At 39.2% G+C, this 17,119-nt stretch overlaps 1 protein-coding gene across 2 annotated transcripts in view; it reads right to left on the bottom strand.

The window, feature by feature from the left end:
* Window positions 1–17,119, bottom strand: part of RELN (reelin) — a 297,403-nt gene that overhangs the window by 140,514 nt on the left and 139,770 nt on the right. For both annotated transcript variants that reach the window (XM_040594080.1, XM_040594079.1), the window contains exons 7-8: window positions 15,420–15,516; window positions 10,868–10,919 (exon numbers count right to left, since the gene is read on the bottom strand). In XM_040594080.1, the coding sequence (XP_040450014.1) occupies window positions 10,868–10,919; window positions 15,420–15,516 (149 nt within the window). The remainder of the gene's footprint in view (window positions 1–10,867; window positions 10,920–15,419; window positions 15,517–17,119) is intronic.

A 17,119-nucleotide genomic window follows, 5' to 3' on the forward strand; every position in this document is an offset into this window, starting at 1 on the left:
TACAGTTTGGTACAATCAATTCTCCATGGATCCTCATTTTTTTGTAGGTCCATGTTTATATTGGTTTCTGATCAAGAAATAGATGATTTTAACCATGTTAAAAGATGGAATATTTTGTGCTGGATGTAGCAAAAGCACTGGTACCAAAGCGTGCAACTCACTGTTCATCCCATTCTGCATCTGAAAACTTCCTCAAGAGAAGTCTGCAAGAGCATTTTAGTTTTTCTTTGAAGCCACAACTTTGATTTAACTACAAGTGTGATTTTTAATTATGACGCATCTTTGATTTTTTGACTATTTTTAAAGAAATTTTGTTTATAGAACAATTTCACAGTATAAACAAATACTTTAAGTGTAAAAAAATCTTCAAATTAAAAACTGTAAGAACTGTATTCTATTTTTTTAATCGTGGTCTACCTTTTTCATGGAAAGAATGAAATATTTTTACTGCTGGCTGCTTTTTTCTCCCTTGTGAGAAGAGGATTTTGACTATCTTCATCTCTGTATGTGTTTTGATAAACAATCTGAATTGTATCTGACACTAGTAAACAAAAATGTCCGTGGTGTTTGCCTTTGGTAAAATCAGATCTACCGTAGCATTGGTGAGAATGATGCATTTTGAAATGCAAAGTCAAATGCAACTATTTATTTTCTGCAGGTTTCAGAGAGCAGCTAACTTTTGTTCCACCGGCAGCTTTAGGCTGTTGTTCCATTTTGGAAATGCTTGGTATTTACATCTAAATCAAAATAAAAGAGTTGAAAAGCATGCTAAAAGCCTCCACTGTAAAACTAAAAGATGCAAAAAAGACTTAGTAAATACATTTAATAAAAGTTAATCACAAGGACTTCAGAAACAAAGTCCTAAAAATGAATCCGAGGTCAGACCCCGAGCGAGCTGTCCTTGCCCAGAGGGTGGTTCTGCCTGGAGCACGGGGGGAGCACCGGAGCAGGTGACCTCCCCTGGTCGCTTCCCACCCACCTCCTTCCAGGATTACCCGTAACAGCAAACATATATTTTATGAATTAATGCAGCTAATTTCCTTTAGATGAGAAGTAAAGTCTGAGGAAATACTTATCTGGCTCAACTTCCTCTTAGTCTATTTATATTCAGAGATATGATGTGCTTCCTGCGCTCACACAAATATGTTCTTCTCTTCTAATGAACAAGATCAGATCACAATTCATATTGCTTTCTTTGCGGAGAACATTAAGGAGAGAAAAACAAGCCAGGCTGAAAGCTGTATTTCCCTTATGCCAGTTTCCAATTTATTCTGATGTAAAGATGCTCAGCTATTTATAGCATCTGTTTCTGAGACAGAGCCAGCAGGTATGTGCTTGGGTAATGTGTCTGTTGCCAAATAAATGATTACATGATGCTTTTAAATTTAACCACGTACTTCAGCACACTCACATGGCATAGAGCACCTTGCTGAAGGCAAAGTGAGCGAACTTGTTAAGATCTGGACGTAATGGACACCCAGGAATTACAGCTACTGAAACAATATCATTAACACCCCAGAAATACTCTTACAGTAGTTCTTGAATGTCTGACCAAGTTGTAAATCCTGTGCTGAGTAAGCATTTTCTACTGGTGTACCTGTACTCTATGCTTCAGCATTATTGCCATTAAATCTTTAATGTCAGATTTTGTGGCCATTCGCGGAGAGGGTGACCTTTCAATGAAGACGGACAAATTTAAATTACACCGTCTTAAACTTAAAGTAATTCAGTAGTACACTAATATGTATTGGTAAGTAGAAAGAGACATTTTAACTCTGTTTAGCAGCCTGGGTCAGCTGCAAAGGTCAATAATCAAGAAAATGAGCACGATAAGGTGCTGATAAGGGTATGAAAATACTGCAGGATGGTAAATGATGTTTTAGTTACATACCTACAGCCAATCCATTCTAAAAAGGCAGCAGAAAACACCCAAGAACTGCTGTGTAAAAGGAGGCATCCTGAACATAAAGATTTGAAGGTCGTTCCCTTGCCAGCTTCAGCAAAATTCCCTGGCACCAAGAAAATCTGGGAAACACTTTTTCTCAAGCCAAGTCCTAAGCTGAGGTATCTCTCTTTTCTGAAATGCTATAAAAATGATTGTCTGCCTCTAGCTTTATATGTGGGTAGATAACAATTAGTTTGGCAAAAGCTTCTTTTTTTTTTTTTCAATTCCTGATGGGCTTTTCTATTTTTATCTGCTTTTGCTTTCATGGAAACCCCCTCCCTCGCCCACTGGAGAAAGACCCAGGAACGTTTTGCTGAGCTGGGGACTTCTCTGTTCCGCCCCCCTGTGAACTACAGATGCTTTGTTGTTTGAGTTAATTCAAAAATGGACAATTTTAATCATACAAAAGTGTTATCCTATACAATGATATAAGCAGGATTAAGATGAAAGTCAGTCTGTAATCCAGCATTTATTATTTGCAGCAACCAATTCCGTAATGGCCTGTGTTTGACTGCGAGGCAGTGGCTTGGCCACCTGCCCTGGCTCTGAATCCTGAGGCTCTCTTTATCTTTTCTGCTCTTCTCCGTGTAGTAAATCTGTAACGCTCACATTTTAACTCCCAACAGTGGCAGAGAAACCCCAGGACGGAGGTTATAAAGCCAGTATTTCACTGTAACCTTGGGCTAGCCAAAACAACACAGATCATTTTACCCCAAGGCCATTAAAATGTCTTTCAAATACGGCGTTAACTTTAAACCCTGGTTTCAATCTAGGTATTATCCAAGCAGCCCCTCTTGTCTAACTCAGCAAAATCAATAACCACCACCTAACATTTCCACATGTCAAGTGTGCTAGATGATGTTACTTACTGGTCTTATTCTTTCACATTAGATGTAATTTATAACCTATGCATCTACACAAAGGACTTCTCTGCCAGGAAGGTGAAACTAGGAGGTCTAATGTCAGACAATAGCAAATGGCAATTTGGGTGGTGAGTCATAAACCTGAATATTGTTTGATCAGGAGGAAAATGGGAAATGAAGCAAGCAGAAAAACTGCGGAATGGTGAATGACACCAGTTTTGGCACTGAATTATATCAAATTCTCAAGCTTTTCCCAAATGTATAGGGAAGAAACTAGGACAAAACACATACATTCAGTGCTCTGTTCTCGTTGCTTAGGAGGGACTAGATTTGAATATAGCAACAATCAAGCTTCATTTAATTATCTTCATTTCTTACGGACATTAGTGCTTTAAATGACCTAATGTAAAAAGTGGTTGTATGCATTATTTAAGCTCAGGTCAGACAGAATTCTAACACAGTTTTATTAGCCAGTTTCCTGGCAATGAAATCCCTTAGAACCTCATGCCAGACCAAAAGTGCTCCAGATAGACTATCTTGAATTAGGCAATCTGTCCTGTGGCCACCAGAACTGGCCAGCCTCTTCCCTGCTGGTGCTGCCATCAGCAGGACTGTACCATGCCCGCCAGCAAACCTGGTGCTTCCTGGAAGGCACTGGAGCAGGACAAATGTGGGTGACCGAAGGAAATCGTCTATGCAGGTGACTAAAGCAAAGGAGGTAGCTCAACATGCCCCAAACCTTTGGCACCACAGTTTCTTCCGTGAGTTTTTTTATGTGTTCAGCTAGCAAGATGGTGAGAGATTTAAAAAATAAAACACTCTTCCATGTCAAATTCAGAAGGAGCTTCTTTTTCATTTTGGTATTTCTCTAGAGACATGTGAGTGAATTTTCATAGTGATTCTGAAGCAAATTGCTCATCTCTGTTCAGTTCTGCTGGGGGCAAGCCCAGCGCTACCTCATAAAACGGCTATTACAGCATTTGTCAGTCATCTGATAGCTTCTGCTAATTGTAAAACTGACTAAACAGAACCAGAGATTAAGAGAAAATGATGAGCAATGGTTCCTCTCAGCCAAAGCTAAGGCATACTTGACAAAACTTGTTTAGATGTGTGAATCTCTACCGAGTGGTTTAAATCCAAACAGAGGATAAATAGATGACATCAAAGCAGTACTGTCAATACAACGGCTGCAACCAGAACTGAACCAAAACATGATAAAAATATAAATAAGTGTCTTCAAACTGTTACATGGGGCCAAATGCAGTCACTGTCATTCACGTGGCTGAGCCAAAGTGGAGTCGGGATGTTTCTGGCAGGAAGGGGAAGGAGTTGCCGTCCCATGCAGATGCTCTGCAGAGCCCTCCAGATGCTCCTCTAGGGGACAGCCTGGAGAGACAGCTGTTTCCTCCACAGAAATACACAGAGGCCAGTGAATCAGCTGCACTATTTATGCAATTAGATAATTTTTGTAAGATTACTTTTTGTCCATTGTGGTCTTCTGTTTGCTGAGGTTAATAGGTAAGTAAATATGTTTTCTGAAGCATAGAAGCTTGCCAGGTAAGGATAAATCAAAAAGGCACATCCAACAATTCTGATTATTCTGATTATTCTTATTCTGATGATGATGATTAAATAATAACAGTCTGTAGTTTGGAAATGCATCAGGGCAAAAAAGAAGTATTTCCACTACCTATGCAATCAATTACATTTTAGAATGTAATTCTGCAAGACTCACACTGGTAACAAAAGCAAATTGCCACTGCAAAAATTGAAGGAAAATACCTAAGCCTGAAAAAAATTACATTTTTTTAACTAAATCTGATAAACACTCTCTGTGCTTTGCCTTCAACAAACATTGCTGAGACCATTAGCTCACAGATTTGCTGAGTAAAACAGCTCTCATATAGATCCTAGCAACTTTGGTGGTTAAGGAAGAGGCTGCTTGGTTAATGAGTCACTAATATGATGTCTTAGGGCAAGGCAGGACACGACATGAAAACCCTTTTGGAACCATTATGTCAAAGATCTGCACCCAAATCTATGACCTGTATTCATCAAAAGCAATCAATAACATATTTTAAAGTTTTCTCCGTTCCACTTACAGAGGAATATGAAATCAGCCAGCATTAAAAATAAACTAAATAAATGAAGCCACATGGAAGTTCTTGGTATATGTAATACACAGGCACCTTACCTCTTAAAAAACCTGACAGTATAAATATGACGTCATCACAGGTAATACAGTTACTCTTCAGTTAAGTGCAGCTAATGGTCTGATAGATTTAAAAAACTCTAGAAACTGGAAGTGAAGACAGGGGTGATCACTCAACCAGAAAATAAAGTTGCAAGAGTGGAAAGTGTCTTCACCAAGATTGGAGAAATTATTGGGTTTGTTACTGGTTTTAGTGATTATATGAGAAGATTGTCAATGAAATATTTATGCATGTAAAAGCAGAAAGTTTAGCATTTTATTTCCTTTTGGGGAGGACAGAAATTAGGGACCAAAGTCCTGAATAGTTGGACACCAATAATAACCTTCCTTCAATAATATTTTTACCATATTTAAAACAATAGATACACACATTCATCCTTGCTATAGGTTTCCATTAGAAAGATTGATAAGCTGCAGGTAGGTATAGCTAGTGATTGTAATACATTTGTTTTATCCATAAGGTTAAATCCTGTAAGTTTTATCTGATTGTAATCAACAATAAACTTGGTTGTCTGATGGATGTTTAGACAAAATAAATTGGAACAATGGAAGGGGCAATAGCAACAGATGGCAGAGAAATGACTAGATAATGAGAAAGAAGCTAACAACACGCTTTAACTTTTGGTCAGCCCTGAAGTGGTCAGGCAGTTGAACTAGATGATTATTGTAGGTCCCTTCCAACTGAAGTATTCCCTTCCCTTCCCTCCTCACCCAGGAGCAGCAGGAGAAAAGGGGCATTCTTACTCCATGAGTAAGGTCCAAATGCTCCTGGTTCCAGACCAGTGTGCAGATCATAACACACAGGTCATTTAACCCATTTTTTGAATAATATCTACTGGGATTTTCCTGAGAGGACAGAGTCCATCTGGCAAAATCACAAAGCACTCTCCCAGATTAAAGCCTACTACTAAAACACCACACTGACAACTGTATTTTTAATCAAGACTGATGTGCCAGATACATGTTTTTCTTTGCATCAAGTCTTTTCTCTAGCAATAGCAGGGATAAGCATATGATCCATGCAGCAAAGATACCTAAGTAATTTCCAGTGTCAAGCCTGTGGTTGTCCAGGTGTTGAAGACCACCTTTGCTCATGCATCCTGCATCTTCAAGTCTCTTATATTAACACTGAATAATGCTCTCAGAGAGCGGCAACCTCTTTGCCAGCCCAGTAGTACTCTCAGTGCTCACCAGAACTTTAGGGACAGGGGTTTATTATTTCATTTATTGCAGGAAGAGTTCTTCTGCATCATATGGAGTTTCTTGTAAGACGTTTCATTTGTCACAGTGAACATATACTCCAACCTTTTCAAGTATGCTGTGGTCTCGCCACTTTAAATCTGAAGTATAAAAAACTATGGCAAGTCATGGGCAAACGTGTAGCTGTCACAGATTTTCTGGATGTCCTTTTCTGGATGCCAGGAATTCTGGCATGATCACTACCAAGCTAACAGAAAGATGTTTCAGAAGACTGCATGAAGCATAAAATGAAAGATTACAGTTAACTTTTCTCGATATGGTATGGGCATGGATAGATTCCAAGCTTTACCTCACATTTCTTGACTTCTAAATAATATTTATATACTTTTACAATTTCCTTTGTACATTAGCTTTCTCAAGTTCACTGCAGTCCTTTGTAGGATAATTAAATGCTGCTTATATAAAAGCAGTAACTCCACCACAATATCCCAATGTATAAGGAAGCAAATAATCTCTGTCAAAATGTGCTGTTTCTGTATATCAGACAGCAGTGCGCAGAACAGGTAACAGTGAGCTGCAGACAAGTTTCATTCTTAGGAATTCATGCAAATTATTTTTTTTGCTCTAGCGCCATATTACATGGCACCTTTTGCAATTAATGTCAAATTCCCTTTTGCACTAAACCTAAGCCAATGCTACACATATGAAATGACCATAATTCAGCTAAAATCAGTTAGGGCAATATGGCTTATAATTAGAAACAAACTGAAGATATTGCAGGTCAAATATTTACCACAGAAGGTAGGTTTGGGGGTGGCTGAAAGTGAGGATTAATGATTGACCCAAACTAAAATCTGTTAGATTTGAGAACCCAACTTTCACAAAATTTCTTCATGATGATTTTTTGGAAGGGAGAGTCCAAGCCCAAACTTTTCCTTGAAATAAAGCAAAACACCCTTTTGAATCTTTGGCTAGTTCTTTGTTTGCAAGACTAATGGCTTGATCTCTAAAAAATGGAGCTATAATGCCAAATGTTTGAAATGTTTGAAGATGTATTCCCTCTCAGAAGATAAAAGAAAGCTTTTCCACCCTGAATCAATTTTGGTTTAATATAAAATAGTAGTGGGGTTAGATTTTCTTAGAAAATGGGCAGGAGGAGGAATTGCTAATTTGCTATAGCAATGACAGAAGTTCTTTGTGATAACAGCACAAAAGTTGAGGGGGAAACAATTTAAAAGTAGGATCCTGCCTTACAAACATTATGTATTTATCTGGCACACGACACTGTCAAAGTCATCCCATTCTCAGAGGAGTGTTGAGTTTTTATAACAAAGCTGAAGAGTGGGAGCTTTCATTATCAAGTTATTCCCTTTTCCAAATATTGTTTAACAGGCAGAAATGATCTAGCAATACAAAGATGTAAGGAGAGAGCTACGGAACAAAGCTTTTCAAGGTAATGTAATATTTTCCATGAACAATTTTCACATAGTGGCACACACCGCTCCGAGGAGCACCTGCCCCGGAGGCCAGGCTGTGTTGGTACTCATCACAGTGCCTTCAGCTTCAGCTTGGTGTTTGACTCAAATGCACTGCAGAAGAAGGAGGGATGGGAAGAGCCTGCCAATGCTGAACTGCCCACGCAGAGCATGCACAGCCCACATACACCACAACCACGGGAGCATATGCTTGAAGAGGACACCCAAAGAACACGCACAAAAAGCAGAACTGTTTGCACTCCTCACGCCTTGGCATAGTTCCCTTAAAGCCTTTCCTCTTCTTATGGGATTTCATGGGTCTCTTCCTTCTGGTGTTTAGCTCATTTGCTAATCTCTCAGTACTGAGTCACCTTCCATCACAGTGGCCTACACAAATGACAGATCATGTTGAACGCAGGAGAGGTCCAGGGATGTAGCTAAGGGGAAAAGCCTGAGATTTGCAGTGAGAAAGAGAGAGTATTTTAGCTAATGAATCAGACTAACATTGCGTGGCAGCTGAGCCCGGAGGCTTTTGTGCAATATCCTGCAATCCCAAGCTGTTGAACTAGATGTTCTGGCCTGAGAGCCCAAAGGCATTACTTTAAATATCTCAATTAACAGTCCCACTGAACATTAAGGAAACTGCTAGACTTTGTCTTTCACATGGCAGCGTTTGGTCTGCGAGAATGGTCATGGATGACTAAGACATCTGAAAAAATGGAAATTTTATGCACATTTGGGCAGAAAGTGCATGAATGTAAACATCACCCCAGCCCCGCACCAAAAAGCAATGCCACCAGCTCCAAGTGAATGTTGTGTGGCAGACAAGTTGCCCTTTTGGGAACGGTACTGCACATTAATGTTGTCCTGTGTGCTGAATAGGCCTTACTAATTACCTTTTCTTCTTAATAAACCTTCATCTTAAGTGCACGTTTTCAACCCCGTTGCCCTTTAAAGGGCAAGACCACCAAATAGATGGTACATGAAGGAAACTACACAGAATATCAACTAATGAAAAATTCACTAGGGTGTTACCCTACCTGAGCACACACTTTAAAATGATCTGGGATTTATGGTCAAATCAGGACCGTTTTTTTGCTTCATTTCCCAGTCCTCATCTGCCTATATACCTGCAAATACAAAATTCCATCTGATAATTAGTGGTGAGAGAAATCAAAGGGTATGTACTTTAATGTGGCCAAAGCTATGTGACAAATGTAATGTAAAGATACCCCCAAAAGATTACAGCTTAAGTTATTCCGTGGTCGATAGAAAGCGTTAAACATTCTTTTTAAAAAAGGCAATTCCCTTAGATGAATCCCTGAATAGGGTTATGATTAAATCGGACATTTGGGAATAAGCTGGAAACTGGCAAATGCCTAGTTTAGATTTATGATTGTAAAGCCAAGTACTGCTGAGCTCAGCAGCAGTCCCCCAGCTCACGCTGGTTTTTATCAGTTATAAAACCAATCTGCACTGTATTTCAAGCTCAACACAGGCGCATGGGGAAATGTGATACATTTTGAACTTCAGACTGAAATATGATTTCCTCAGACATGTGTCCACCCCTCTCCTGCTCCACCATACCGGGGGTGTTACTGGTTTCTACTGGTCCAGGTTAAGCTATTCTTACCATATATATACATGACAGTCCTGTCATATAGGGTATTTCCTACTCAGCCTGTTCTTATCCTCTTTTTATTTGACCTTCTCCAGTTGACAGGAACAAAGGCTACTAGTGAAATCTTAAGTCTAATTTTGAAACTTCAAGACTGCACCCTTCTGTAGTTCACCTGCAGCAGACATCAGCCACCAAGCTGTAACAGCAAACATTTACCTACCAACCCATGCAGCCTGCACTGCTGTTAACCCCTCTGGGTCACTGTAAGAAAAATCCATAGAAGATTTTTGTAGATCTTCCTGAAAAGCAAAATTCCTCCATCACTGCAAACTTGCAGCATTATAGAAGTCACTTATCCTTGAGCCCAGCCAAAGGTGGGATGCCTGCTGCAGGTGAGCAACATGTCCTAGCAGATCAAGTGAGTTGCTCCCCTTTCACCAGCTCAATGAAACTGCAGGGTAGTTCCACGTTGGTTTTCATTGGAAGTGCCCAATATTTATGCAATAACTCAGTTTAGGAATGGATACATTTTTCTGTCTTTTTAAAAACAGTAATTCAAACTAAAAGGATATATAGCAATCCTTAGAACATTGCAGTCAGCTGCAGGGTGATAGGTAATGATGACCTCAAATAGTCAAATAAGCAACTTAATGTCAAAAAAGTATTTAAGTGACATATTTCTGAGCCTTCTAGGATTTTGATCACCAATCCATTAAAAAAAAAACCCAAGCTGCTTGCTACCTGATAGCTCGTATTTCCAGCTAAGATTTCCAGAGTTTAATCACACATCTGCTGAGATATTTTTGGAGAATTACTTTTTTAAAAATAGGAGTATGATTTGGAAACACATACCCAGGGGTCCACAGAGGAAGCAGGCTACATTTCCTGCTTGCTTTTTTATTGAACCATTTATATCATAAGAACATTTTTCCTTCATATTTTGAACACTGAGATATGAATTAAAAAACTGTGTTCCCAATTTGCCCTCAGCCCAAGCCACATCTGCCATAATTTATAGCCACAACTACACAGTGAAAATGTGCAATAACTTACAGCAGGTATTGTAAGTAATACATCATACAAACACACTGTTGATAATATGAACCAAGTAGCATTTAGTTTTGGTCTGCCCTACCTATTCTGTTTATACAGATGTGTTAAAAACAGCACTACCAGCAATAACTTGGAATATATTAAGGGGTTTAGATGTTAAAAAAAAATTATTTTTTAGAAACAGTAATCACACTTCAGAGAAAGACCAAGAGACTATACTGTTAACTGTTAGGTTATAAAGTAAATGATAAAAAAACCACCAAACCTCAAATCTGACTATGCCTCCCATCATCAGAGTATCCACTGGAGTTCCTCCTTTCCAAAGTTTAGGTTAAGATTAGGAGATGAATAAATGTTTTCCAGTTTTTAAAAGACTTTTTTATTTCCTCTTGTCAAGTAGAACATCGACCAGAAAGGTAAACCTGAACTTGAGAGCCATTTTCCTTTGCAGAAATGGCTTTGTACACTTTCTCAGGTGAAAGATTAAGCTAAACTTACCAAGGGAAAATTGAAGGACGGATGCAGTAGTTGTGTTAAGGCCAGTGGTGGTCTATAGGAAGAAAAGCAAACAGCAGAGAGGTTGTGTTAAACCAGCAAAACAATATATTCATCACTTGTTTTTCTTTGAAAGCATGGAAACTCTCTGGATACCTAGATCTCCAGTGCATAAAACTAATTGCCAGCCCTTTCAGGTTGAGTGATCATGGACATTTCTGTTATGTCATTTTGATTATTGATATCTCATCATATGTCAAAGCTGAAAATTTTAGTCTTTCATCGTATTAATGTTTACAAAGTAAGCACATTTATCTAAAACACTGGCACCTGACCCATGTTTAGAAAACTGAAGAAATGAACCTTGTGGTTTATCATCAGCCTAGTATAAATCTGTATATACAGAATGGTTTTCACTTCTCCCAGCACAGAAGAACAACCAAAAATGATCATAAATAAAAAAAAAAAATTAAGTAAATCTAAAATAATAAAATAAAATATTAAGAGGCAACAACAGAACCTAAGCCTTCAACAGAAAAGCAAACAAAACCTTGGTGATAATGCATAATATATACAACAAAAATTTGTAGTAGCATCTAGACACTACTGACATCCAACCAAGCCCTAAAAACAGGCAGAAAACACCAAGCAGCTCACTCTGTATTCAGCACGCCACCTCCCCTCTTCAATGCCCCCATATGTCAGTAGCTCAAATTAGGATTGTTTTCCTGAAAATAAAAAGCATTAGAGGATTGCAAAGGACACCTTCTTATTTTCAATTCATGTTGAAAGTTGGACTTAATGGTACTGCTAAATAACAAGCAAGGCAGAAGCACTGTCTAAGACCACTGCCTAGAACTACTGCCTGATCCAGTTATTTTGTCAAAGAGCTGAAAAATCATTGCAACCATTTAGCAAGCAGAAAGATCAAATGGAGGGTCACCCCAAGAAGAGGATACTCAAAGTTTTGTTCATTCACTTCAGCAAAAGACACAGTGAAGGTATAATTTATTATTACAAGCAGATTTTAGAGGCTACATTGAAGAAGTAAAAAAGTACAAGCTGAAAGACAATGGCAACATCAGATCAAAAGAGAAAAGGAAAAAAAGGTGTGACCTGGTCAGACTGTAAGTTTACACAATCATAAAAGAAGTCATCAAATTGGAAGAACAGGGACAGCAAACACCTTAAGATCATCTGATGTTGTTGCTAGTGATGCCTGCATAACAGATTTCAAGACCTTGGAGCTGTCCAACCACGTCAGAACCTACACACCAATAATTCATGTAATTTCCCATGAAAGCAGCGAGAGACTCTTCCATCAGATATGCTCCTTGTGATCTGCATCCATGCACCACATCTTATCATGGATATGCCACAGATAATTCAAACTTCTGAGCAAATTCAGCCCCAGAAGTAAGGTCCTGGGGCTAGCAGGCTTTGACTACCAGAGCTCAACTGGGAATCTGCATGGAGGCAGCTCCAAGCGGAGCACCAGGACAACTTGAATGATCCTCCAGCTTTGCTCGTATGAGTGATGTAGAGGAAAACGAATAGTAGATAAGAATGAAAAAAAACTGGTAATCTGAAAAATATAGATAAACATTTGAGCTCATGGACACTAAACTATCATTTTCTAAAAAAAACCAGCACCCAAGTAAAGATTAGACTCAAAGACTTGGAAGATGCTACATTCTTTCAAGCACCCATTAACTATGGCAATTTTATCAGCATTTTATAATGATGAACAGTGCAATTTCTTCATAATTTCCCTGAGTCACGTGGTGAAAGCAGAAATTCTTCCATTATCAGGTATTCCTGCACTCTTTTATTATCTACTATGCAGATAAACATGAAAACTGCTGAGAGAAATCTCCCTCATATCTGAAGTCCCTTATTACCTGTGCATTGCTGCACAACACTGAACAAAAGCTAGTTCTAAATGCAGATGTTTTTTGACTGTTATTTAGGACTTCATTGACACAGAATAAATGTTATCTCTCAGTCACTTGTATTGGCTTTTCTGTCTTTGGAGATTTTCAAAAGAACTTCCATACCTTTGGAAATGTATATTCAGAATCTATATGACCAACAAATTCTAGGTGATAGCCCCTTCCATTCCCTTCCATGTACCAGCTTCTGGGTAGCTACACGTTAAATCAGCTCGAATAGCTGCCTTCTGTTAAACTAATAGTCTTTTTCCATTGCAAATCAGTTTTAACCTGGATTAATTTACTGGTGTGGTTTGCCATGCAGCCCACTAACGCTCGTGCAAATACCATCTCTCCCTGTGGTGGGAGGGGACAGTCAGTGATGCAGAAGAGCAAAGGGGGCTGGACTTCCTCCGGTGCTGGCATACACCTAGTTGAGGTATTCATAAATTATGCCTTTGAAAATAATGGATGGAGACCTGCATGGGTTGGCATGAGGTTTTGGTGTGTTTTGTTTCTTTTCTACATACATATTACATACGGAGTGGAACTTTTTGTATGTATTAAAGAATGGCATCTTTACTGAAATGCACTGAGGATTAGCTGGTAACAGAACTACATGTTCTTTAGGAAGGTGCATGGAAATTTGGGAAATTGATCATAGCTATTAATATGTGAACTAAGACAGATTCAGTGGGACAGATTCCCAAGGCTTCACAATAATCTCAAACAGCAGCTTTCGAAACTATCTGAAAATTTGGCACTATCTGTATATCATGTTTACTTAAAATACAGTTTTCCTCTCTTTTTAATATTCCTAACAGGCAATTTTGGCCTTTGAAGAAAAACAGGGAAGCATCATTTACATAACTCCTTTAAAAATGCAGTCACATCCCCATTTAAGTCCATTCTGTCAGGATCGATTCAGTATTAGGTATCACACTTACCATGCCAAATAATAAAGTGCTTTCCAACTTGATTTATGAGTACCTATTATGTTAGTTTACATTCAATTAATTATGTTGTGCAAGTTCTAATTTGAAAACGAAGCCCTTTATCAATGTTCAGTAGCTCATATCACTGAGAAATTAAATGTATCAGTTATCACAGAAGAGGCATTCACTATTTTGTGAATCATTTCAGTAATGCTTTAGAAAAAAAGCATTAGACTTACTAAAATCTTTTTGCGAAGTTCTGCAAAGGACTACTAATTTCAGATGCTGCAGAGAAGACAGGAGGGAGACTTTAGTAGCTATTTTCCTTTGCTTGCAACATCTCTGATGCTGCACGCCTTTCCAGGATTTTGCCAGTGGTGAATTCTCACGAACAGACATAGACAGTTGGCATTAAAAAAACCCTCTGCCTGCAATAACAGGCAGCTGCTGGGAGTCAGGAGAAGAGAGGGAGGTCAAGGAAGCGAACCGGCAGCTGTCACAGCTGTTGATATAACACGTTTTGGGAATTCAACTCTTCTTGAGTATTTTAAGGCAATAATGTGGCACTAGGAGCCACAAACAGTGATTTCAAGAGCCATTTCAAGCAGATACAGAATAGGATTTAAATAGTAAAGGTGGTTGAATAAAAATGCATAACGATTGGAGAGAAGAAACAGGTTTTAAAATTTGTGACAGGAAGAGATATGTTGTGAAATCACTGAAACATGACTACAAATCAGAAACAAGTTGATTCTAGGAAAAGCCGGATTTAAAGCTATGTTCATATTAAAAAATTAAAGTACGTCAGACCTCTGGCATGAACACCATCCTGTGCTCATCCAAAACCTTAAGCCGTTAGCATGTTCCTTCAGAAGGATTTGACTTCTCTGCAACACAGCCATCATATTTATAAACACTTCCATTATTAGGCTGCTAGCTGTTTCTAAGCGTGATGATTTTTTCAGATGATTATTTAATCACACCACTTTGGCATCACAATAAATTTTTAAAAGTTCCTGATGCCACGGCAGTGCTATTTTACTACATGCTAATACAACAAATACAGTCCAGCACCGGATTTTGAAGCCAATTTATGATTACTAAGGATAGCCTGAATTACTTATCAGCAGGGAGAAGACAGCTAATTAATGACATTTCAAAACCCTCAGAGCTGGGATCCTGGGTTTGCTAAATGTCATAAATAGATTGCTTTTCAAGAAGCATTACCTATGTTCAATAGTACAACTAGAAATGAGTTAAAACAAAGCGGTGTTTTACAACCAAGTTAACATTTGTCAAGAGCAACAAGAAAAAACGGGACACAGCTAATAAAATAAGTAAAATGAACCTTGTCTCTATTTCATTGTCAGAAATAAAAAGAGAATGATGCCAGTTTGACAACACAACTCTATGTCCCTGCCTTTCCAGTATTTTGTAGATACTTCAACTTGGATGCATGCCAGATCAAGAGTTTCCCTTGCAAACTATTGCGATAACCTTTGGTTAGCATCTATAGTTTAAAACGCTGTGATGTCCCTGGGGTGCTCTTTGAGGGCCCTATTGCCTTGCTTAAGACCCTCCCTCCACTGAACACCAAACTTTCAAATCACACCAACTTTCTGCAGCTGACGTAGCCTCGATTCACAACCCGCAGTCCCAGCCCCGGCAGATGAGCCAGCCTTCACTCACCAGTTCTCGAGGACCATATGGCTCACAGAAAGTGACGGCGTTACTGTGCATTATCACACCGCACTGCTCTCCAACCTCGCAGTTACTGCATTCAGACCTGCAGGAAGAACACACTATGTTCAGAATGGAAATCAGAAACCATACATTTGAGATAGCATCAGGCTTGTAAACTGTAAAATAAGACCATTATATCTTGGTGCTCAGAAAAATTAGACTGTTTTGTTATCATGGTGCTGAACATAAAGGCTGAGGAGCTGTATGTATGATGTACTAGAGTCACCTCTCAAGAAAAGTCCCTGTGAATAAGTTCTCGCTCTCTGCAAACTGGAAATTCCCTCCAAAAAGGTATTTCCTTGCTTGTCGACTGCAAAACATCACAACATGGGAAACCAAATTGAACTCTTACAGATAACGATTTACCCTGAAGTTACTCTTCTTCCAAAATGTTTACTACATGTCTGATATACCATATGTAAACCCACCATCACAGATTTACCATACAGAACAGCTCAGGAGAAGGTGCTGGGATCAGCCCCACTGCAGCCCGCAGAGTTATTTACCCAAACAGCAGACTCCAGGCTGCAGACCCTACCCAAAACTGGGCACCAAGAGGCTCCTACAGCCCAGCTGCTCTAACACAGGTCTTGCTGCTGCTTTCTATTTGTATTTGTCATATCCCATACTCCTAGTACCAAAGAGCTGCCACTCTGTTCACCTTTTCGGGGAAAAAGTATGAAGAAAATCTCAAGAGAGGCTGGTAAGCGCTGCTCAGCCAACTAATTGCACCTCTCCTGATATTTCTGAATTTAATATAGAGGACTATGTGGGCAGCCTGACTGTGGAGCAAAGGGAGAGGGCCCTCTCTCTCACCTTCCAGAATCAGCTTATCAGCTCTTGGCATGAGCAACAGATTTTCAAAAAATTTTGGAGATGCTCCCAGCCCCTGACAAACTGCCTCCCATGGGGCTGACAAACATTGCCTTCAGCTTTAACATCAAACCTACAGGCAAACATTTGCTCCCAGAGTAACTCCATTGTAAGCAAAGGTGAACTCACCCCAAACCTTCTTATTTCTTGCTGATTTTTGTCTGTATTTTGGTAACTGGTGTTTTAGAGTTTCAACTGCAATGGACTTACGTAAAGGGTGTTCAGGCAGTTTTTTATTTGGCTTCTCTCACACAGAGTGCCTCAGGCTTGGCTACCCTTTCTGACATATAATGTCACCAAAATACACATTCCCATATACACAGCCCAGAGGCAGTTTAGTAGCATGCAAAGGTTTGGTTTTCTTCTGTCTTTTCATTCTCTGGCTAATTTCTGGCTGGCAGATCTTACAGGAAATCAGACAGAAAGGAAGAAATCCCAAGGAGACAGGGACTTGCTGTCAACATATATGATAGGGTTTTCAATGATCATAGCTGATCATAGCTAGATACATACTATCAACGTATAGTTGATGCCTATACAAAGTTGCTTGGGTTTCTTTTACTTCTTTTCCTAATGTATGTTGCTTGTCTTTTCATTGCAAAGTGTGGTGTTAAACCTCTCCGACTCTTTCTGTAAACTCCTTGGAGCAGGATCTTTCTGTTTCTGAGTATCTGAAAATCATCAGCCCACCAGGTCCTGGCCAGGACAAATGAAATCTCCAGCTGCATTGCAAGGAAGAGGCTGGTAATGTTATCAGCTACCCCATGGGGCTG

The sequence above is a fragment of the Falco naumanni genome, chromosome 5 (genome assembly GCF_017639655.2).
Source record: "Falco naumanni isolate bFalNau1 chromosome 5, bFalNau1.pat, whole genome shotgun sequence".
In the NCBI taxonomy this organism is placed as follows: Eukaryota; Metazoa; Chordata; class Aves; order Falconiformes; family Falconidae; genus Falco; species Falco naumanni.